Raw genomic sequence first — 21,922 nt, 5'->3', positions numbered from 1 at the left:
AGAGCGCGAGCGCGCTGAGCCGACAGCGGAGAACGAGTTCTTGCCAGCCAGCCGGGAGGCCCCGGAGTCAGCCCATGGGGAGAGGGCGCCCGGCGTCGGCCACCACGACCGTCGCCGCCCGCGCCACGCCCGGCCCGTGAAGCCCAGGTAAGCGCTGAGACCGGAGCCAGGAGCGCACCTTCTGGGGACGCCCGCAATAGCGCGTTTCTGAGCCGAGCCCGCGCCGCACGCAGGGAGTAAGCCCCCTCTTGCTCCTCTGGGCTGGGCCACACCTCTGAAAGTTAGGATGCCCGTCGGGGCTGGACCGCGTCGGAGCAGTGGCCCCAGAAAACCTGAGCTCCCTCTGCCACTGGCTCCCTGAGTTCCCCCACCTCCTTCCTGGGGCTTGCCCCAGTGTGCCGACGCCGCCGCCCAGGGAGAGCGCCATGGCTCTGATGCCACCTGTCACCCTGGTCCTTTGCACGCACAGGTTCAATTTTCCCTCCTTTGCCTCTCTCTGGGGCCCAGCCCGCTTTCCCCGCCTCCTCCCCCCGCCCCCTTCCCGCGCGCCCGGCTGCAGTTACCAGCGTCCACCAGCGGCCCTGGCACTGCTGGCTGGACTGGGGCATCTTGACCTATCCCAGAGGAGGCCTCTTCACAGCCCTCTCCTGTGCTGGCTCACTCCTTCCTTAGGCGGCAGAGTTGGAGATCCCAGCCCCCAGCAGTTATCCTGGGCTCTGCCTCAGAAGCCAAGAAACTGTTATAGCGCTGAGAAGAGGCAGACTCGGTGCCGCCCAGGTGTAGGGAGCAATTCCAGCCAGCAGCCCGGTGTGGTGGCTCACTCCAGTGACACCAGCCTGCCCGTTGGCATTTCCCACCCAAACAAGCTTGTGTGGGGCTGGGGCTGGGGGTGAGGGAGCAGCACCCCCAGGAGCACAGCCAGCAGTGTGGGAAGAGGCCTCTGAGACTGCCCCTTCCCCCGCCCTGTTTTACACAAGTGTACAGGAAGGCCCAGAGGAGTGACATGACTGGCCCAAGGTCCCACAGCAGGTGACTAGATCAGGGCCAGAAGCCATCCTTCTTGTGTCCCCGTGCAGTGCCTTCCATAGGGCTCATCTTTGGGGTTCTTGCCCCAGTGTCCCTTCCCATGGCTTGTGATCAGTTCCAGGCTCAACAAGGCCAGGCCAGGTCATTCTAGAGACAGCAGTCTCTGTTTGGGGTACTCTGGCCCAGGTGGGCTGTAAAGTCCCGGGCACGTGGGGGAAGGGGTGACTTCCCCACACTTGAGCAGGCCACCCAGACAGGCCCTTTGGGTCTCATGTGGACAGGCAGGATGGAGCCCAGCTGTAGGTTGGCTTGCCTACTGGTATGGGGTGCCTTGGTGCTGTGGGGGTGGTGCCCACTCTGTACCAGGTGGTAGGGTACTTGGGGTCTGGGCCTAAGAAGCTCATATTTTGGTGATTATGCTCCAGGGACCCCCTCTGGGAGAGCCCCATGAGGGCAGGAGAGTGATGGAGAGTACGCCCATCTTCCTGAAGGAGACCCCAGCCTGGGAGAAGAGAGCCCCTGTGAACGGCATCGTGGGCCCGGAGCCGGATACCCCACCACGAGATGGCCTGCGCCCTGCGGCGCTGTGCCTGGGAGAGCCTGCTCCTTTCTGGAGGGGGTTCCTAAGCACCCCAGGATCCTGTCTCCCCCCTGGCTTCCCCCCAAGCCCCAAGGACACACTCCCACTGCTGGAAGGCGAAGGCCCCCGGAATGGGGAGAGGAAGGCTAGCTGGCTGGGCAACAAGGAGGAGCTGCGCTGGAAGGAGGCCATGCTTACCCATCCACTGGCTTTCTGCGGGTCAGCGTGCCCGCCTCACTACAGCCCCTTGATGCCTGAGCATAACAGTGGCCATGCCAAGAGTGACCCTGTGGCCTTCCGGCCCTTGCACTGCCCCTTCCTTCTGGAGACCAAGATCCTAGAGCGAGCTCCCTTCTGGGTGCCCACCTGCTTGCCACCCTACCTAGTGTCCAGCCTGCCCCCAGAGCGTCCATGTGACTGGCCCCTGACCCCACACTCCTGGGTATACTCCGGGGGCCAGCCCAAAGTGCCCTCCGCCTTCAACTTAGGCAGCAAGGTGAGTGTTGGAGCAGAGAGGGTACCTGGGGCTCAGGCTATGCAAGGGGCCTCAGTGGTCCCCCAGCGACCCTGCCAGGGTTAAACCACTCTGACCTTCCATTTTAATGAAAAGATAAGGCGCTAGCCAGGCAGAGGCGGAGCCTTCGGCTCAGACACAGTAAACCCCAAGCAACTCCTCTTCTGAGCAAAACCATCTCATTAGGCCTCCCTGTCTTTGGGTCATTTCGGAAGTTGACTCACCCATTGTCCACCCTGAACGAGGCCCTGGGAACTGGGGCCTCAGAATGTGTGGTCTTGTCCTAGGGGGAGGGGCAGATGAGGCCCTCTCTCTGGGAGTGAGATGTTCAGGTGGCCCCATGGCCTGTATCTGTGGCACTTCCCCTGCAAGTGAACTGCAGGGTCATCTCAGGGATGAAATGTAAAATACTATTATTATTATTATTATTATTATTAATTTTATTTTATTTATTTTTTCTGCTGTACAGCATGGGGACCAAGTTACACCTACATGTATACATTTTTCCCCTCCCTTTGTTCTGTTGCAACATAAATATCCAGACATAGTTCTCAAAAAAAAAATATATATATATATATTTTTGTCTTTTTGCCTTTTCTAGGGCTGCTTCCACGGCATATGGAGGTTCCCAGGCTAGGGGTCGAATCGAAGCTGTAACCACTGGCCTACGCCAGAGCCACTGCAATGCGGGATCTGAGCCGCGTCTGCAACCTTCACCCACAGCTCACGGCAACGCCGGGTCCTTAACCCACTGAGAAAGGCCAGGGATGGAACCCGCAACCTCATGGTTCCTAGTCGGATTCGTTAACTGCTGCGCCACAACAGGAACTCCTCAAAAAATATTTTTAATCCACTATGGTATAGGGCACCACCCCACCTGAATACATTCTGGAGGCCCTTTGACTGAGCCGGGCATTAACCATTTAGCTGCTGGATTATGGAGAGGTCTGAGAAATCCTGGGGAAGGATCGGGGGCTGTGAGGGAAGCAGGTAGGGGACCAGTGCCTATTAACCGGTGTGTTCTGCAGTATTTTCACAATCCTTAAAGCCACATAGGTGCATACCTTCTGGTTGTTGGTTCTGCTTGTCCGTTTAATCCCTGGGAACCAACGTCAGCACTGGCTTAATCCCTTCTCTTCTTTTTAGGGCTTTTACCACAAGGATCCAAGCATTCTCAGGCTGGCAAAGGAGCCGCTGGCAAGTGCAGAACCTGGGTCGCTGGGCTTAGCCGCTGGCGGGCATCCCCAGAGAACTGGGGAGGGGGGATGCCCTTCTTTCCACCAGAGGGATGGAGAGACAGGAGTCAGCAGGCCTCAGAATCTTTGCCCTCTTCTCCTGGGTCATCCAGACACTGTTCCCCGGACCCTGTGGCCCGCCTTTTCCCCAGGCCTGGTTCATACTCTTGGCGACGGTTGGGCTGTACCAGGAGGTGGGAGCCTTGGGTACCACTTGGGGCCATCAGCCTCATCAAGGGGCCCCTCTCCTGGGCCTCCTACCCCCCGGGTGGGCTGTTGCTCATCTCACCCGCCAGCTGGAGATGGAGGTCTTGACCCTTGTGGGAAGTGCCAGGAGGACCTGGAGCGAGGCTCTGGTGGGCCAAATGAATCCAGTGAGGAAGCCAGCAAGGCCCCTGGTCCCAGGGCCTGCCTGCCCAGCCATCACACCAAGCTGAAGAAGACGTGGCTCACACGACACTCTGAGCAGTTTGGCTGCCCAGACAGCTGCCTTGGGGAGGAAGAGAGCCCAGCTACCCAGCTGCGGGCCCTCAAGAGGGCAAGCAGCCCTGGGGTCCAGGGAGCGGTGGACAGCCCAGCCGCCAAGCGCCCGCCTGATCCCTTCCCAGGCAGCGTGGCGCAGGGGGCCAGAGGCTGGCAGGAGGGGCTGGACTCGTCATTTGGGAATGAGGCGGAGGCAAAACAGCATGATGACCCCACAGGTAAGGGAGCAGGGGAGGGGCTGCAGGTGCCCAGCCCGTGAGGGTTTGGGGTTGGGGCTTTTGCAGGAGGGAGGCGGGGGTGTCAGTAGGTCCTTTACAAGTGGGTCACACCCAGCTATCTGATTGCCCACCTGGATGGAATAGCTCTCTGGAAGTTCCTTAGCATCTATAGGCCAGAGCCTTCCAGCAAGTGACTTCTCTTCTCATCTGCCTCCTCCCAAGCCATGGCGTGTTGGTAATGGTATAATGACAGTGTCCGGTGTGTGGATTCTGGAGTCAGAGTGCCTGGGTCCTGACTTTGCTGATGTGGTGCTGTGTGACCTTGGGCTAGTTACTTCACCTCTCTGGGCTACAGTTTATTCATCTACAAAGTGGGGATAAAGACAGCACCTGCCTCGAAGAGATGGCGGCCAAGATGCAATGATATCACTCACCTTTGGCGCACTTAGTAAGGACTCAGTGAACAGTCACCTTTGTGATTATTTGTGCCACAAATCCCCTGTCTGGGGGAGGGGGGACTGCTTCTCCTGAAGGACCTCAGGAACGAACAGCAACTCGCTGGGCCGACTGGACCATGGAAACTCAGTTTGGACTCTGCCAGTGTTAGGACTTGGGCATGTCCTGGACCTCTGTCACGCTGTGTCCTTCACGGAAGTTTCTGGCACTGCCAGGCCCAGTCTCAGTTCTTCAGGATCATCTCAGTTTCTTGGCCTCCTGGATTGCTGGGCCTGGATCAGGCCCCTTGCTGGCTTTGCCCAGGCACCCCTGCACCTGGCGTGGGTCTGTCTCTGCTCTCCCGGGCCTCTGCCTGCACCGGGAAGCTGTGGATCCCTCCGCCTTCTTGGGTTACTGCACCTGTGGCCTGTGTTGAAACTCTCCGGCCTTCTCACCTTCCAGTGCCCTCCGTCCATGTCGGGATTGTCTCTTCACACTGTCACTAAGCCAACAGTATCACTGAGTGCAAAGCAGTGCTAGCCCAAGTCTATACCAACTGGATCCTGCGCCCCAGCTGCCCCAACCTGAGGCCCAACATAGCAGAGTCCTCCTCTCGGCCCGTCAGTCCATGTCAGGGCATTCTCAGGCTCCTGTTTAGCCTTTGTGAAGTTTTGGGCTGCCTCTTGTCTTGTTCCAAATCAGGCCTCAAAGACTGGGACCTAGGGGCTGGGTTGGCTCTGCCTGGGGACGAACTGGGTACTAAGGCAGGGCCTGGGCTTTGCGGAAGCCCAGACTTTTTTTTTTTTTTTTGCTTTTTAGGACCGTACCCAAGGCATATGGAGGTTCACAGGCTAGGGGTCTATCAGAGCTGCAGCTGCCAGCCTACACCACAGCCACAGCCACATGGCATCTGAGCCGCGTCTGTGACGTGTGCTACAGCTCGGAGCAACGCCAGATCCTTAACCCACTGAGCAAGGCCAGGGATTGAACCCGCATCTTCATGGATACTAGTTGGATTTGTAGCCCGCTGAGCCACGATGGGAACTCCCAAAGCCCAGACTCCTGACCAGCTGTGTTGTCCCTTCAGGACCCCGAGATGGCAGAGCCAGCCTCCAGGACCCTGGGCTTCAGGACACACCTGGCACAACTCCCCCAGCAGGCGTCACCCAGTGCCAAAGCTGTGCCCGGGCAGTTGGTGAGGCAGGAGGGCTGTCCTGCCATGCCCAGCCTGTGCCCAGGTGAGCCACTGCCCCTGGATGGCTCCAGCATCATCCTCCCAGTGGGGGTCCCCCCCTCACCTTCCTCTGCCCTGCCTGCAGATTGCCTCCGGGGGGGGAGCCACAGCAGGACGAAGACGCCAGCTCTGCAGAGGGAGGAGGGTCTGGCCTGGAGGCCGGGCTCAGCGTGGGCCTCGCCAAGCACCTGCTCAGTGCTCTGGGAGACCGACTGTGCCGCCTGCTGCGGAGGGAGCGGGAGGCCCTGGCCTGGGCCCAGCGGGAAGGTGAGCAGGAGCCACCGGGCCTTCAGGACCCCAGAAGGGCCAGGCCTGTGTCTGTGCTTTCACAAGGAGCACGGCCCCTCCCACCGCCCTTAGTCCTGCCTCAGGCTTGCCAGCTCAGGAGAGCTGCTGCCCTGCCTTGTGCTTGTTCCCAGCTCAGGCTCTGAGTCAACTTGTATTCCGAAGTTTCTGGCCTGGGCGGGGGATGTTGTGAAGGTGTAAAACCTGGTCTGGCCCAACTCTCTAAGAGCTTTGGGCTTGTTAGGGAAACAAGACTGAGTGCCAGTGTGTCTGCAAGAGCAGCTGGAGGTGGGGGAGCTCCCGCCGGCTTTTGGAAGGCTTCTGGGGTGGCTGGCTCTCGGGCCCTGGGGGGCTGTTGGGATTGGGGCTGAGGTTAGAGGCCGATGGAGGCCAGGTGATAGGCTAGTCCATCTAGCTCCAGGCTCTCCCTCCTGTGTCCCTTCCTGAAAATGGTGGAAAACACACACCTGCGGTCCTATCCCTCCTTAGGTAGAGCCTGCTGGTGGCTCGCTCTTGTCCCAGAAAGTCCACCCCTTCCCTCTTCACAGCCAGCCCCCGTCCACTCTGCCACTCCCTCCGCCTGGATTCCCGGTGCACTGCATCACTGGCTCACTCGAGCTGCTCCACCCTCTTGGGCCTTGGCACCCTCTGTTCCCTCTGTCTGGAATGCCCTTCCCCTCCCTTCCTACCTGGTGAATGAAAACTTACTCATCACTCAGGGCCCATTTGTGTGGCTGTCCCCACCCTCATCCTTCCATCCCACTCCAGCATCCACCCCAGGGATGCCATGATCACCGCCATGCTTATGGGTCCATCTCCCCCCTTGCGATGTGAGTGCTTGGAGGGAAAGCATCAGGTCTTGAGCAGCTCTGAATCCTCAGCACCCAGCTTGGGATGGGACAAGTGTTTGTTGAATGAGTAAATGAGCGTGCGCTCACTGGCGTCCTCCCACTTACCAACCAGGCTTAGGGTGAGACTCGGGGGAGGGGAGCAGCCTGTTGAGGCTTCCACTTCTGAGATCCAGGGTTCCCTGAGGAAACACCACTTGGGAGGGAGGGAGGAAGGGAGGGAGTGGGTGAAGGGCTGTGTTGAGAGTGGATTGGGAAACCCTGGGGCAGGCACTGGGGAGGTGCAGCCTGCATGGTCCTGGGAGGGTTGGCCAGAGATGAGGGCGCTTAAGGGCGGCTGACCGGGAAGTGGGGGTGGCTATGAGGGGCCTGTCTCTTTTCTGGGGCAGCGCCCCCCTCAGTGGAAACCTCTCCTATTTCTGTCCATCCCAGCCTAGAGCCCTCCCACATGAGGCCACTGGCCTGAGGTCGCTCTGACCCTATTCTCTCCCACGGTCAGCAGGCCAAGGGCCAGCCGGGACAGAGGACAACCCAGGTATCCTGCGCTGCTGCAGCCGCTGCCACCATGGACTCTTCAACACCCACTGGCGATGCCCCCGCTGCAGCCACCGTCTCTGTGTGGCCTGTGGTCGCGTGGCGGGTGCTGGGAAGGCCAGGGAGAAAGCAGGTAGGGAGAGAGCTGGGGCCCTCGGAAGGGCTGCTCTGAAGTTTATGGCCATTTCTTGGCTGCCTCTCCCCAAGAAAGCCTCCCTCCCCAGCCCTGGGCTCAGCCACCACTGCTCACTGCCCCTTAGAGCAGGCCTTTCCCTTTCCCAGATCAGGGAGCCATGCCCTGTCCTTGTCCACCCTTAGAAGAAGTCAGGTGCCTCCTCTCTGCTTCTCACTTGGCTCAGCTTGCACCTTTTTAAACCTTACAACATGGTGAGGTGGGTATTATTGCCTCCAATTGCTAAATATGGAAAACTCAGAGAAGTGAAGTGACTCGTCCAAGGTCATGCAGCCAGTAAATGTTGGGTCCAGGGTTTAAAGTCAGGTCTGCTGGCTCATGATGCTATGGAACATCGTGAGTGTAATTAATGCCCCTGAATTATATATAAGATTAAAATGGCAAGTTTGATGTTATGCTTATTTTACTACAACTTTTCAACATTAATAAAGTTATATATCAACCCCCCCAAATAAATAAATAAATAAATAAATAAATGAAGTTAGGTCTTCCGATTCCAAGTCCTGCTCTTTTCATGGTTCTCAGCTTTCTCTCCCTTGGCTCAACTTGCCATCTCAACCCTTGAAATTTCCCGGTGTTCCCTGGTCAGAAACCTTTCGGAACACCGTATTCTGCATGATCATCTTGCATCTTGCAATGCACATCTGCAGATTAAAGGCTCCCTGTTCTGTAAGCAAAGGATCCTGTGTCACTACTGAACCTGTTTCCTGGAAAGCCTGTGTTTTATAGATTGTCAAGGCCCCCGATTTAGATATCATGCCCTTGCTCTTCTTCCCTGACCTTAACCTTGGTTTACCTTGATTTCCGAACCTGCAGCTTCTCCCTTCCTATCCCACAGGCTCTCAGGAGCAGTCCACAGAGAAGTGTGCCCAGGAGGCTGGGCACAGTTCCTGCTCCCTGATGCTTACCCAGTTTGTCTCCAGCCAGGGTGAGCCCTCTTGCGGGGTGGGATGGACAGAGGGCAGGTCCCAGGGAAGGTCAGCTTCCTATGTGGATGTCCCTCAGCCTGGTCCTATGCTGTCCTGGGCGGTGAGGCCAAGCAGCATAGGTGTGGCCTCCTGTCTGCTCTTACTGGCAAATTCCATCTCCCCTTTCCCCCTCACAGCTTTGGCAGAACTGAGCACGGCAATGCACCAGGTCTGGGTCAAGTTTGACATTCGAGGGCACTGTCCCTGCAAAGCTGAGGCCCGGGTATGGACCCCTGTGGATGGGGGCCAGCAGGTAAGAAGTGGGGCACGGGAGGGCTCACTAGCCAGTGGGCCCCAGGAGAGGGCAGTGTGACTGCAAATGACTGACCTTAGCAGGGTTTGGTCCTCTGCTTTGTTTTTTTTTTTCTTTTGGGGGGCTGCCCGAGGCATATGGAGTTCCCAGGTCAGCGATCAGATCTGAGCTGTAGTTGCAACCTAAGCTGTAGGTGTGGCATCACTGGATCCTTAGCCTATTGTGCCCGGCCGGGGATTGAACTTGCACCCCAGCTCTTCCAAGATGCCACTGATCTCACTGTACCATAGCGGGAACTTCTGTTCCTTTGCTTTTGATGGGAATGAAGAGGGACATGGAAGTTGGGTGAAACCAGGCTACTTTTTGCCTTCCCCTGGGGGTGAGGGTCCATGGAGTGAGCTCTAGCGTCTGCCCCACCTCTCCTCATCCTGCCCAGCAGAAGTTCTCACTCTGCCTGCCCAGAGCTCCCACCCTTTTTGTGCACATTCCAGCATCTTTTTTTTTTTTTCTATTTTAGGGCCGTACATGAGGCATATGGAAGTTCTTAGGCTAGGAGTCGAATCAGCGACAGCTGCTGACCTATGCCACAGCCACAGCAATGTGGGATCCGAGCCACGTCTTCGACCTACACAGCTCACCACAACGCTGGATCCTTAACCCACTGAGTGAGGCCAGAGATAGAACTCGCAACCTTATAGATCTTAGTCGGGTTTGTTAACTGCTGACCCACGAAGGGAGCTCCCATTCCAGCATCTTGCTAGAGCTGCTGGCTGGAAGTCCTATCTCTCTACTCACCAGGCACTGATTCCTGCCCGCAAAGTGTTGGCCCACATTCTCAGTATTCCCGCACCTGATGCAGAGCATGTGCTCAGTATGCATCTTACTAAGTTTTTTTTTAATGAATTTCATGCTTTTATGATAAAAAGCTTTTATTCAAGAAATTGTTTATTGACTGCCTTTCAAGTGTCAGACACTGTGAACTGTCCCACTGTGGAAAATTTGGAAAATACAGACAAGAATAAGGAAGAAAAGTGCTCCCTCATGGTGCAGTGGTTAAGGATCTAGTGTGGTCACTGCTGTGGCTCTGGTTATAGCTATGGCGAGGGTTCGAGCCCTGGCCCAGGAACTTCCACATGCCATGGGTGCTGCCAAAAAAATAATAAAAGAGTAAGGAAGAAAAACAGCAATGGCCTATAATGCCACCATTATCATTTTGACATATTTCTTTTATTTTTTATCTTTTCTAGGGCTGCACCCATGGCATATGGAGGTTCCCAGGCTAGGGGTCTAATCAGAGCTGTAGCTGCTGGCCTACGCCACAGCTGCAGCAATGCCAGATCCGAGCTGTTTCTTCAACCTACACCACAGTTCATGGTAATGCCGGATCCTTAACCCACTGAGTGAGGCCAGGGATCGAACCTACAACCTCATGGTTCCTGGTCGGATTTGTTAACCACTGAGCCACGATGGGAACGCCACATTTTGACATATTTCTTTCCAGTCTTTTGCCTATATATTTATTGCAGTCCCCTTTTTTTTTTGGTCTTTTTTTTTTGCTATTTCTTGGGCCGATCCGGCGGCATATGGAGGTTCCCAGGCTAGGGGTCTAAACAGAGCTGTAGCTGCTGGCCTATGGCACAGCCGCAGCAATGCCATATCCGAGCTGTTTCTTCAATCTACACCACAGCTCACGGCAATGCTGGATCGTTAACCCACTGAGCAAGGGCAGGGACCGAACCCCCAACCTCGTGGTTCCTAGTCGGATTCATTAACTACTGCGCCACGACGGGAACTCCTGCAGTCCCTTTTAAGTATACTTTATTTATTTATTTATTTGCCTTTTTAGAGGTGCAGCCGCGGCATATGGAGTTTCTCAGGCTAGGGGTCGAATCGGAGCTACAGCTGCCGACCCATGCCACAGCGGCAGCAACGCCAGATCCGAGCCGCGTCTGTGACCTACGCCACAGCTCATGGCAGTGCCGTATCCTTAACCCACTGAGGAAGGCCAGGAATCAAACCCACAACCTCATGGTACCTAGTCAGATTTGTTTCCGTTGCACCACGACGGAAACTCCTAAGTATACTTTAGCTCGTACTCTATACATAAGGTCCATGGCCAATGTTTTTCCACCTAAGGTTTTTCCACCTAATATGACATTTTGCTCCTTATAAACATGATTTTGGGACTTGCAAGAGTTCACTGTTAATACTTGTGGGTTGAATTGTACTGAGTTGCACCTGCCATTTTTAAATTTCTGGTTGGATTGGGGGGTGTATTTAACAGAAGGAGCCGACAGAGGAAACTCCCCCAACTCCACAACCTTCCTGCAACGGGGATACCAACAGGACCAAGGACATCAAAGAAGGTGAGCAGCTGCCTGCCCCTCGCTCAGACTATGCGGGAGAGGCTGGGCCAGGTTGGGGTCCCCAGGAGAGACTGGAATTGCTTTAGCCACCCCCCAACTCATTCCAAAGAAAATAAATCTAAATAAAATCTAGGCCAAGCCTCCTAACCCTTCTCCAGGCAGCCCCCCGTTCTGAGCCCCTCCTTTGGAGATGTCCTGGAGATGCTGGCAGCAAAGCCGATGGGAGGCGAGCACACCCAGAGCAGAGCTGAGATGGGCTATGCCAGTGAGGACAGAGCAGACTCAGCCAGGAGATGAGGGACGAGCACGTGGGCAACGGAGCCTCAGGAGAAAGGTGAAGCTCCTCACCGCTCTCCTCCCTAACAGAGACCCCGGACTCCACAGAGACCCCGGCAGAGGACCGTGCTGGCCGAGGGCCCTTGCCTTGTCCCTCTCTATGTGAACTGCTGGCCTCCACTGCTGTCAAACTCTGCTTGGGGCATGAACGGATACACATGGCCTTTGCCCCTGTCACTCCGGCCCTGCCCAGCGTGAGCAAAGGGAGGGTTGGGGTCTGGAGCGGAGGCTGGGCCAGCCTTCCCTGCAGGGTCAGATGGGTCCTGAGCCCTCCTGCCCCTCCCTCGCTCCCTCCCTGCAGGACGACCGCATCACCAACATCCTGGACAGCATCATCGCGCAGGTGGTGGAACGGAAGATACAGGAGAAAGCCCTGGGGCCAGGGCTGCGAGGGGGGCCGGGCCTGCGCAAGGGCCTGGGCCTGCCTCTCTCACCGGTGCGGCTCCGGCTGCCTCCTCCCGGGGCTTTGCTGTGGCTGCAGGAACCCAGGCCTCAGAGAGGCTTCCATCTCTTCCAGGAGCACTGGAGGCAGGGCCAGGTGAGACTCTTCTCCTCCACGCTCCCGGGTCCCGTAGCCCAGGCAGACATGGTCTGTCCCTCAGAGGAAAAAACACGGCCTGTCCCTGCGCTGTCCTGGTGCCCCTACAACATGCTCCAGTCTGGCGGTGTTGGGTACCCCATCCATCCTCCTTGTGTCCCCCTTTCTCCATGACAGCCCGTGTTGGTGTCAGGGATTCAGAAGACACTGCAAAGCCACCTGTGGGAGACAGAAGCTCTTGGGGCACTTGGAGGCCAAGTGCACGCCCTCACTCCCCTCGGGCCTCCCCAGTCCACGAGCCTGGGCAGCACAGCATTCTGGGAGGGATTCTCCCGGCCTGAGAGTAAGCATCCCTGACGTGGATAGAGGAGGACCTGGGAGCTGGAGCCGGGGGCAGTGGAGTCCCAGGGTGGCCCTGGGGCAGCTGGAAGCAGAGCCCAATGCAGAAGCTGGACAGAGGAGTAGGGGCCTCTGGACCAAGGTGGTTCCTCCCTGGGCCAATGGCTTTTCTGTCTCCTCCCCTAGCTCGCCCAAAGTCAGACGAGGGCTCGGTCTTGTTGCTGCACAGAGCTCTTGGGGACGAGGACGCCAGCAGGTGTGTGGTACCAAGGACAGGCCGGGCCCCCCTTCCTTGCCTCCTTGGTGCTGTGAGCCTCAATGCTCTGTGCTTGCCCGGGGGAGTTACCCTAGTCTCAGGGGCTTTGACGGGGTCTCTGGTACCTGGGTTGAGCCTGCTGGGCTTGCCCCCTCCCCCCCACACACACAGGGTGGAGAACCTGGCTGCCAGCCTGCCGCTCCCGGAGTACTGTGCCCACCATGGGAAACTCAACCTGGCTTCCTACCTCCCACCGGGCCCTGGCCTGCGCCCACTGGTGCCCCAGCTGTGGGCAGCCTATGGTAAGTGTCCATTCTACTCTTACCCAGTGTCCACTCCCTCCCTGTCATCTCCCAGTATGCGTGCGTCTGTGCCAAGGTCATGGGGCCCCTTCCCAGCTGTTCTTTCTCTACCTCCATGCAGGTGTGAGCCCACACTGTGGGCATCTGGGGACCAAGAACCTCTGTGTGGAGGTGACTGACCTGGTCAGTGTCCTGGTACGTGCTGAAGCCCCACTGCCCACCTGGCACCGGGCACAGAAAGGTGCGTCCTTGGCTGTAAGCAGGGGTGGGCATAAGCTCCAGACGCGAGGTGCTGTCTGTGGGCCCCCGGCCCTCCTGAGCCGTCTTTCTCCCTCCAGACTTCCTCTCAGGCCTGGATGGGGAGGGACTCTGGTCTCCAGGCAGCCAGGTCAGCACCGTGTGGCATGTGTTCCGGGCACAGGACACCCAGCGCATCCGCCGCTTTCTCCAGATGGTGAGGAGGGAGCTGGGAGCCCTCCCCTTCCCCTCCCAGCCCCAGAAGCTCTCCCTCTGTATGTGTGCCCCGTGTGCTCGCTCCCCGCCTCAGGTGAGCTGGACTCAACAGCTGCAGGGAAGGTCGACTGGGCCCTTGTGAGAAGCATGTGGTGGGGTGCATAGAAAGAGCAGAGTGTGGAGTTCCCATTGTGGCTCAGCAGGTTAAGAACCCGGCTGGTATCCATGAGGATAAGTGTTTGATTCCTGGCCTCGCTCAGTGCGTTAAAGATCTGGTGTTGCTGTGAGCTGTGGTGTAGGTCGCAGATGCAGCTCCGATTTGACCCCTAGTCTGGGAACTTCCATATGCTGCAGGTACGGCCCTGAAAAAAAAAAAAAAAAGAAGAAGGGGGGAAAAAAAAGGAAAGAGCAGGGGGCCTAGGCAGACCTAGAGATGAAATAAGAATTGCCATAGGCTGGGCACTGTGCTGAGGGCCTTGGGTCCATTATCCATGTTAATTGTCACAACTAGGCTGTGCAGTTGGTACTGCTGCTTTCCCATTTTGAAGATAAGAACACTGAGGCTGGGTGTTAAAGTTGGGACCTGAGCTTGTGGCTGTTCCCAGCCCGTGTGGCTTTACGTCTCCTGGGGGCAGGCAGCCTTCCCTTCATGGGCTCCTGTGGAGGGGGGGTGGGGGGCGGGGTGCTGGCAGGGGGCAACCAGAAGCTCACCTGAGAACCTCCTCTGGGCATCTGCACCTCACCTGGAGGTTCTCTGAGGTCCTAGGAAGTAAAAGCTGAGGGGGGCATCATGGTAGGTAGAGGGAGAGACAGCACCAGGAGGGGGCAGAGAAGGAGAAGAGGAGGGGTGAGCAGGAGTCAGGAAGCTGTGGAGGGGGGGGGGGGGGGACGCCATGGTTCCAAAGTCCAGCTGAGCCCTGGCTGTTCTTGGGGAGAGATGTCCACCAGGAGTCACCCCTGCTCAGGCACAGGAATGTGTGGGTGCCCAGGAGAGATGCAGATATGTGGACAGACTCACCCAGCTCTGCAGATGCCCACAGGTGCTGGGATGCTGACATACACAGATGGCCTTGTCTGGTCTGGGTGTGGTTGGCTGTGAGCAGTCCCAGATGGCCAAACCCAGTGATTCATGGGGAAACTCTGGGGGGCATATTCTCCCTGGGTGGCCTGGGAAATACTGCTCCAGTTCCAGGTTGGACATCCTTGGCACCTGCCTGAGGTTACCCTAGGGTCCAACCTGATTCACTCGCCTCCTCTCTCCCCGTGGCACAATCTTGAGGCCTGAGCCCTAACACCAGGGGGTAACCTGCTGAAAGGGTAGGTGGAGCTGGGAGCCAGCTGGAGCACAATGCAGGTGTCATCTGGGCCCTGGCCTCCACAAGTCCCCCATCTGCCCAAAGAGCTCCCTGTTCTGGGTGGGTTGGTAAAGGCTCCCAAAGCTGGGCCTGCTTTCGAGGCCTTGGCCTGGACTGTCAAGCCCATCCACCCCCCCAAATCAGAACTTCTGTGTGGCCGTGCCTTTCTTGGATCTGGGATCTTTGAAGAATCTGTTGAATGCTTTGGATTGTCTTCCCAGAGACACAAAGCTACCTACTCACCTACCATTTAGCACATAGTTCAGGGCATTCACAGGACTCCACAGGTTAAGAGCTCCTGGTGGGGAGTTCCCATCACGACTCAGCGGGTTAAGAACTAGTATCCGTGAGGACACAGGTTCAGTCCCTGGCCTCACTCAGTGAGTTAAGGATCCAGCTTTGCCATGAGCTGTGGTGTAGGTTGCAGATGCAGCTCGGATCACAAGTTGCTGTGGCTGTGGTATAGGCCAGTGGCTACAGCTCTGATTTGACCCCTAGCCTGGAAACTTCCATATGCCACGGGTGCAGCCCTAAAAAAAAAAAAAAAAAAAAAAAAATTTAAAAAAGCTCCTGGTGGAGATGGTTTATAAGTTGGAATTATACAGGACCTTGGACAAAGGGGTAGCTTTGAAGGAGGGAACAGAGGGCTCAGGTCCAGGGACACAGAAGCTATCAAGGCATCCAGCCCAGGGAGTTCCTACTGTGGCTCAGCGGAAATGAATCTGACTAGTATCCATGAGGATGCGGGTTTGATCCCTGGCCTCACTCAATGGGTTAGGTATCCAGCATTGCCATGAGCTGTGGTATAGGTTGTAGACGCAGCTCAGATCTGGTGTTGGTGTGGCTGTGGCATAGGCCAGCGGCTGTAACCTCGATCAGACCCTTAGCCTGGGAACTTCCATATGTCCCAGGTGCAGCCCTAAAAAGAAAAAAAAAAAAAGACCCCCCCCCGCCCCCCCGCACCGTGGCATCCGGCCCAGAAAGAGCGGGGATTTAGACCCCCAGTCAGAGCCCTTAATCCTTTCCTCTAAGCTCCTTTCAGCCACATCTCTGTTCTGCCAACCTGAGCAGCCCCCAGCCCCTTGCCACCCTGCCCCTTTCTCTCCCTATGTCCTCCCAGCCGGCCTGCCCTTGAGACTCGACCGACCGCCCACCTCAGCTCTTTCCTGTGCCTCTGGCCTTGGGGCAGCCGAGGCCACACCTTCCTGTACTCCTGCCCTAGCCCTCCCCCTTTGCTCATTCCCCCTTCTCTTCTTCAAGGTGTGCCCGGCCGGGGCAGGAAACTTGGAGCCTGGCACCCCGGGCAGCTGCTACCTGGATGCCAGGCTGCGGCGGCGCCTGCGGGAAGAGTGGGGCGTGAGCTGCTGGACTCTGCTGCAGGCTCCTGGAGAGGCCGTGCTGGTGCCTGCCGGGGCTCCCCATCAGGTGCTTCCCCAGCGCGGGGCGGGGATCTGCAGAGCTCAGAATCTCAGAAGCCTTCCCGGGCCTGTTATACTGCTGGGAAGGGCGGGCAGTCCCATCTCCATTGTAGTGAAGAGAAACTGAGTGATCTTGAAGTCATCAAGCCAGTTGGGCTTTGGGCTTTGTGCTAGTTCTGCCTGTATCTCTGACATCCCCTGGGCTGGGTTTTGGCCACACACTTTGGGGTGCCTGGTGCTGGAATCAGGGCCTCTGCTCTCTGAGAGCTGGGCAGGGGTCATTATGGGAAACAGATCTCAGCGATGAGAGGGGCAGGCCATGTCATCCTGGGTCTCTGCTGACACAGAGACACCTCCCCCCCCACCCCGCGCCCCATCTCTGGCACAGGTGCAGGGCCTGGTAAGCACAGTGAGCATCACTCAGCACTTCCTGTCCCCCGAGACCTCTGCCCTCTCCACTCAGCTCTGCCACCAGGGTCCCAGCCTGCCCCCTGACTGCCGCCTGCTTTATGCCCAGGTGAGTGTGAGCCTGGCTGGGAGCCTGGATGTACCGCCTGAGTCCCCCCACAGGCCCAGGAGGGGTGTTCTTGGTGGGTGGGGGGAGACCAGGGATGTGACTGTTAACTCCTTGTTCTCTCTCTTTCTCCTAGATGGACTGGGCTGTGTTCCAAGCAGTGAAGGTGGCCGTGGGGACATTGCAGGACGCTAAATAGGGGGACCCCAGGTGTCCGGGGTAGGGGTGGGAGGCAGGCAGACCAGTGCACAGCTTCAGCAGAGAACGGCACTGACGATCTTGGGGACTTTGAGTCAATGCCCCAAGTACCACTCTGGGCACAAGCAGGGCACCCCTTTCTCTGTCCCTGACCTAGGCCCTAATGCCAACGACCACAGTGCCACCGAAGCTTCACTGGCCCTTGCAGGCTGGCACCTGCTCTGCCCTAGAGTCCCTCTCCATGGTACCAGACCCGCACTGGGGGTAGTTGTCTCCCTCCAACCCCTGCCCCCCAACCCAGGAGACAAACAGACTTTCCTTGGGGGACCTCGGAAATCATTCTGGCTTAAGCAACACCTTCTTTTGCTGCCTCATCTCCTGCTGTCTCACCTGTGCCCGAGCTCTGCTTACACCACCCACATCCTCCCGGGCTCCAGGGCGGCCCTGCGCACTGCAGGCATGCTGGATGAGGGGCCACTGACATCTGGCCCTCTTGTCAGAGAGCTGTGAAGTATGCAGAGGGGGTGTCATCAGGACACTGCCCAGGCTTGGCTTGGGGGGATGACACAGGCAAGACCCTGTCCTGCTCCTTCCTCTCACCTCCTCTCAATTTCCATTAAAGTTTCTTGTTTTGTGATTGCTGCCATGATGCTGTGTGGTGGGCCCTGCTCCCGCAGACCAAATAGGCCGGGGAAGGTGGGACGGCGGGAGGGGGCTGAGGAGGTGGTGACAGGGACGTCAAACACCACTGCCTGCTCTTCTTAGGGTGGGAAGCTGAGTCCTCCCTCTCACTGAGGAGCACTAAGTGCCCTTGAGGACTCTCCTGACAGTGACCAGGGGCCAGGCAGAGGCTGGGTCACAGCAGCAAGGTGATCTCCCTGTGGGTGTGGCACCAAAGGCCCCCTCCCTAAACTCCAGGCTACCCCATCTCTTGTCTGACCTGACCTGGAACGCCGCAAGGCTGGCCTAGGAGAGCCCCTGCCCAGCCTTCTGCTCTCAGTGCCCGTGGTGGCCCCAGATCCACTGCTTGGGACTGGCTGGTTGCCAGAGATAGTTGTTGGCCCCTCCCCACCCCCCAGGGCCCTCTGGTGTGGCTCTGCCCATGCCCCTGCCCTTGTCTCAGCCCCAACATGCTCCAACTCTTATACCTAATTGTTCCTGTGGTGATTTGGGAAGCATTGTTTTTTTTTTTTTATGAAATAAAAAATTTTTATTATAAACAATATACTCAGAACATTGAGAAAATAAGAAGAAGAAACCTGTAAACCTACTTCCACTCACCTCCAATCCAACCACAATTAGTATTTGGATGTATTTCCTTCTAGTCTTTTCTCCAGGGATCTGTTTTACACATGGTTGAACTGGGGAGGTTTGTACTGGGTTTCTTTCTTTAACACTGTACTGCGATCATTTTCTGTGTCACCATCTAACCTTTATTTATTTATTTATTTATTTATTTTGCTTTGTAAGGCCACACCCATGGCATGTGGAGGTTCCCAGGCTAGGGGTCCAATCGGAGCTACAGCTGCCAGCCTCCCCCACAGCCACAGCAACGCAGGATCTGAGCCGTGTCTGGGAACTACACCACAGCTCGCAGCAAGGCCAGATCCTTAACCCACTGAGTGAGGCCAGGGATCGAACCCACAGCCTCATGATTCCTAGTCGGACTCGGTTCTGCTGCTCCACAATGGGAACTTGGTCATCTAACCTTTATTTTAAACGTTGCTCATATTCCCTTAAGTGGCTTTGCAGTGATTGATATAATCACCCCTCGTTCTTAAAACAATTAGGTTTCTTCATTGTTTGTGAAGCTAGGTTATTTTCATTTCTTTGCAGGAGAGGAAAAAAAAAGAAAAAAATTATGGAATTGCTGCACTTTATGTGCCAGTATTTTCTTTTTTTCCTTTTTTCTTTTTTTGGCCGCCCCTTGGCCTATGGAAGTTCCCGGGCCAGGGATCAGATCCGAGCCACAGCTGTGACCTACAGCGAAGCTGAGACAACACCGGATCCTTAACCCACTGTGCTGGGCAGAGATTGAACCTGCATCCTGGCATTGCAGAGACACCACTCACTGATCCTGATCCCGTTTCGCCATATCGGGAACTCCCAGTGTTTTAACGGATCTCACTTAATCCCTTATCATGACTTTGAGGTATATATTATTTCCACTTTACAGAAGAGGAAGCAGTCAGGCTGGAGTTAAGTGAGTTGCCCAAGGTCACACGACAATATTCATGGCAGACTTGGGACTGGAACCAAATTTCCTGCCTCATTTACATTACAGCCTTAGTGCTTAATGGACTTTGCAGATGGACTAGCTGTCCCCTCTGTCCTCTTCCTTCCAGCACAGGCACGTCGCAGCTGATCACATTCCAAGTGGCACAGAGCGACCCATCCTTACCTTTGCTTCACCATGTATAGCCGTGTCCTGACGTCACCCCAGATCCCCAAACACACACAGGGTCCTTGCTATGGGAAGATGGCAATGGCCTAGCCCCAGGGCCTCTCTCCCCTCAAGACAGCTCCCCTCTCCATCCTTTTACGGCAGGTCACAGTACCCTCCAGGACATACTGGTTCTGCTCCTAGGGAACAGCAGGTGGACCAAATGTTCTAGAACTAGACATGGGAATGAAGCCAGTCCAGGTCGGGACTGACCTTGAGACAGCTTGAGGCACTCAGTGGCCCTCTTCCTCACAGTGGCTCAGCGGGCTCACCTGCCATCCAGCCCTGCCCTTTGGGCCTCTGCTTCCCCCAGCCTCCCACTGTCCATCTTCTACCCCAGCCCTGCTCACTGGCCCCGAAATCAGAGGCGCAGCCCGCAGAGCTGGAAGTGACCTTGGAGGGTGTACATCCAATGCTGCCTTTTTTTTTCTTATCCAGCACAATTTTTAGACTTTTTATTTTGAAATGATTTGAGGTTTCCAGGTGAGCTACAGAGATGCAACAGAAAGTTCCCAATTACACAGGAGTTCCTGCTGTGGCTCAGCAGGTTAAGGACTCCACATTGTCTCCGTAAGGATGTAGGTTCAATTCCTAGCCTCGCTCAGTGGTTGGGGATCCAGAATAGCCACAAGTTGTGGCATAGATTGAGGATGCGGCTTGGATCTGGTGTTGCTGTGGCTGTGGCATAGGCCCCAGCTGTGGCTCCAATTTGACCCCTGGCCCAGGAACTTCCATGTGCCATGCAGCTGTAAAAAGAAAAAGAAAAGAAAGTTCCCAATTACCCTTCATCCACCTTCCTCTCATGTTAACATATAATCATGGCACAGTGATCAAAACTTAAGAAACCGACATTGATGCAAAACTATTAACTCAGCAACAGACTTTATTGAGATTTCACCAGTTTTCCACAGACGTTCCTTTTCTGTTTCGGGATCCACCCAGCCACCTTACAGATGTCTTAGAGGGTAGATATGGCTCCCCCGAGGTCAGTCAGCAAGCTAGTGGCAGAGCACAGGCTGGAGCCAGACCTACTCCTCCCTGAACCCCTCACCCTGCCTTTTGTCCAGGGCCAGGGTTGCTCCTCCCTAAACAGCTCTAGCCTCCCAGACACCCTTGCCCCACCCTGCCTCCGTTTCCGAGGCTGCCTTCCTGCACACATGCTCACACACACACATGCGTGCCCACAGGCCCTGAAATGGCTGGTTCAGGCTTGGCTGCCGTGGGTGCTGGGAGCCCACAGGCCCAGCCACTTTTGTCTACCACTCTGCGAGGACAACAGCCGTCTTCCTTACGTGAGAATGGAGGACACAGAGCAAATGGGAAAGAGACCTACCTTTGTTTCAGGTTCTGGACGTTGCTGTCTCAGCCCACCTCCCTCCCTTCGATTTTCCAGTTCTGTCTCTGGGTCTATGCTCTCTGCCTCCCCACACCTTGAGAGAATCTGCTTTCTGTTGTCCCCTTTAGCACTATGTGAAGGCCTGGGTACACCCACCGCAAGGGTCCCCTGCCTGGGGGGCCCTTTCACAGTTTGCTACTGGCTTTCAAGTTCCTCCTGTGCTCCTCATTACTTCACAGGAGAGGGGTGCTCTTCCCAGTGATAATGGGGGAGTGGAGCTTCGGCTTGCTGCAGGCTTTACTCTTGCAGGCTGTTAGGCTGTCTGGTGTTTATCTTAGGCTGCCTGTGAGGCTCTCAGAGTCCTGCCCAGACATGACCTCACTCTCTCTCAAATCATCCCTGGGAGGCGGAGAAGAGTCAGGGACCCATGCTCTCCCCACTTCACAGATGGGAAAACCAATATCTAAACACACATGTGCACACACACACACACACACACACACACAAAGCTTGATAGAGCAAATTTGTTGACAATTTGCCCTGCAGTCCCAGGACTTTTCAGCCCTGTGAGTTCAGTTGATTGGATGTGAGAGTCTTGGATGGGGGTGGGGGCAGCAGTGTTCACCAAATGCCTCAAAAGATTGTGGGCCCCCCAGGGATATCCCACAGCCCAATCCAGCACTCCGCCTCCGGGGAATTTACAATCAGTTCAGTATGTGAGAAGGGGCTAAGGATTTGGTGTGGCTGGAATTCCTGAGAGTAACATCTAGTTCATGGCAGCTCTCTAGGCACATCTTGTGAAAGTGGGTCTTTGTGTAGTAGCAACAAGTGCTGTGGCCAGAAGGTTGGTGGGCTGCCTGTTGATGGTGACCCACACTTCGCAGTCTACCAGGCTCCTCTCACGACGTCTCACCTTCCCGACAGCCCTGGGAAGGAAGAGCTGTCAGGAGCTTACTGTACAGATGAGGGAACAGGCCCACAACTTATTCAGGGCACAGATCAGCCAGGGAGCAGTGGCTGGGCATCCAGCTCCAAGCAACTCCACCAAGCAACTGTCACCCCAAAAGGGATGTGCCCAAAGCCAGCAGAAGGGAAATGGGAGATCTCACTGGGGCTGAGCAGCTCAGAAATGGCTGGTTTCAGTTTCATGCCAGCTGGCCCTGCCTTCCTGTCCTGAGAGGAGGTTAAAGACGCTCTGAGGAGGCAAGGTCAGGCCAGGGGAGAGGCAGGAGCTCCCCAAAGCAACCCGCGCCTGGCTGTCA

The 21,922-nt window shown here is 56.3% G+C and overlaps 1 protein-coding gene across 2 annotated transcripts; it reads left to right on the top strand.

Moving 5' to 3' along the window:
* Positions 1–6: 6 nt before the first annotated feature.
* Positions 7–17,518, top strand: HR (HR lysine demethylase and nuclear receptor corepressor). Of its 2 annotated transcripts, XM_047760943.1 has the most exons (19): positions 11–147; positions 1,452–2,102; positions 3,267–4,056; positions 5,579–5,729; positions 5,811–5,992; positions 7,361–7,525; positions 8,424–8,513; positions 8,691–8,806; positions 11,091–11,172; positions 11,539–11,702; positions 11,810–12,046; positions 12,224–12,389; positions 12,572–12,641; positions 12,813–12,943; positions 13,065–13,184; positions 13,282–13,397; positions 16,012–16,176; positions 16,558–16,686; positions 16,820–17,518. In XM_047760943.1, exons 2-19 carry the CDS (start codon positions 1,491–1,493, stop codon positions 16,880–16,882), a joined length of 3,549 nt encoding a protein of 1,182 aa, XP_047616899.1. In that variant the 5' UTR covers positions 11–147; positions 1,452–1,490; the 3' UTR covers positions 16,883–17,518. The 2 variants fall into 2 exon arrangements, with proteins under 2 accessions (XP_047616900.1, XP_047616899.1); XM_047760944.1 differs by lacking the exons at positions 16,012–16,176; positions 16,558–16,686; positions 16,820–17,518 and having other exon boundaries at positions 7–147; positions 7,358–7,525; positions 13,065–14,046.
* Positions 17,519–21,922: the final 4,404 nt, after the last annotated feature.

Source organism: Phacochoerus africanus, chromosome 15 (assembly GCF_016906955.1).
Source record: "Phacochoerus africanus isolate WHEZ1 chromosome 15, ROS_Pafr_v1, whole genome shotgun sequence".
Lineage (NCBI taxonomy): Eukaryota > Metazoa > Chordata > Mammalia > Artiodactyla > Suidae > Phacochoerus > Phacochoerus africanus.
This window is presented reverse-complemented; position numbering and strand designations above follow the sequence as displayed.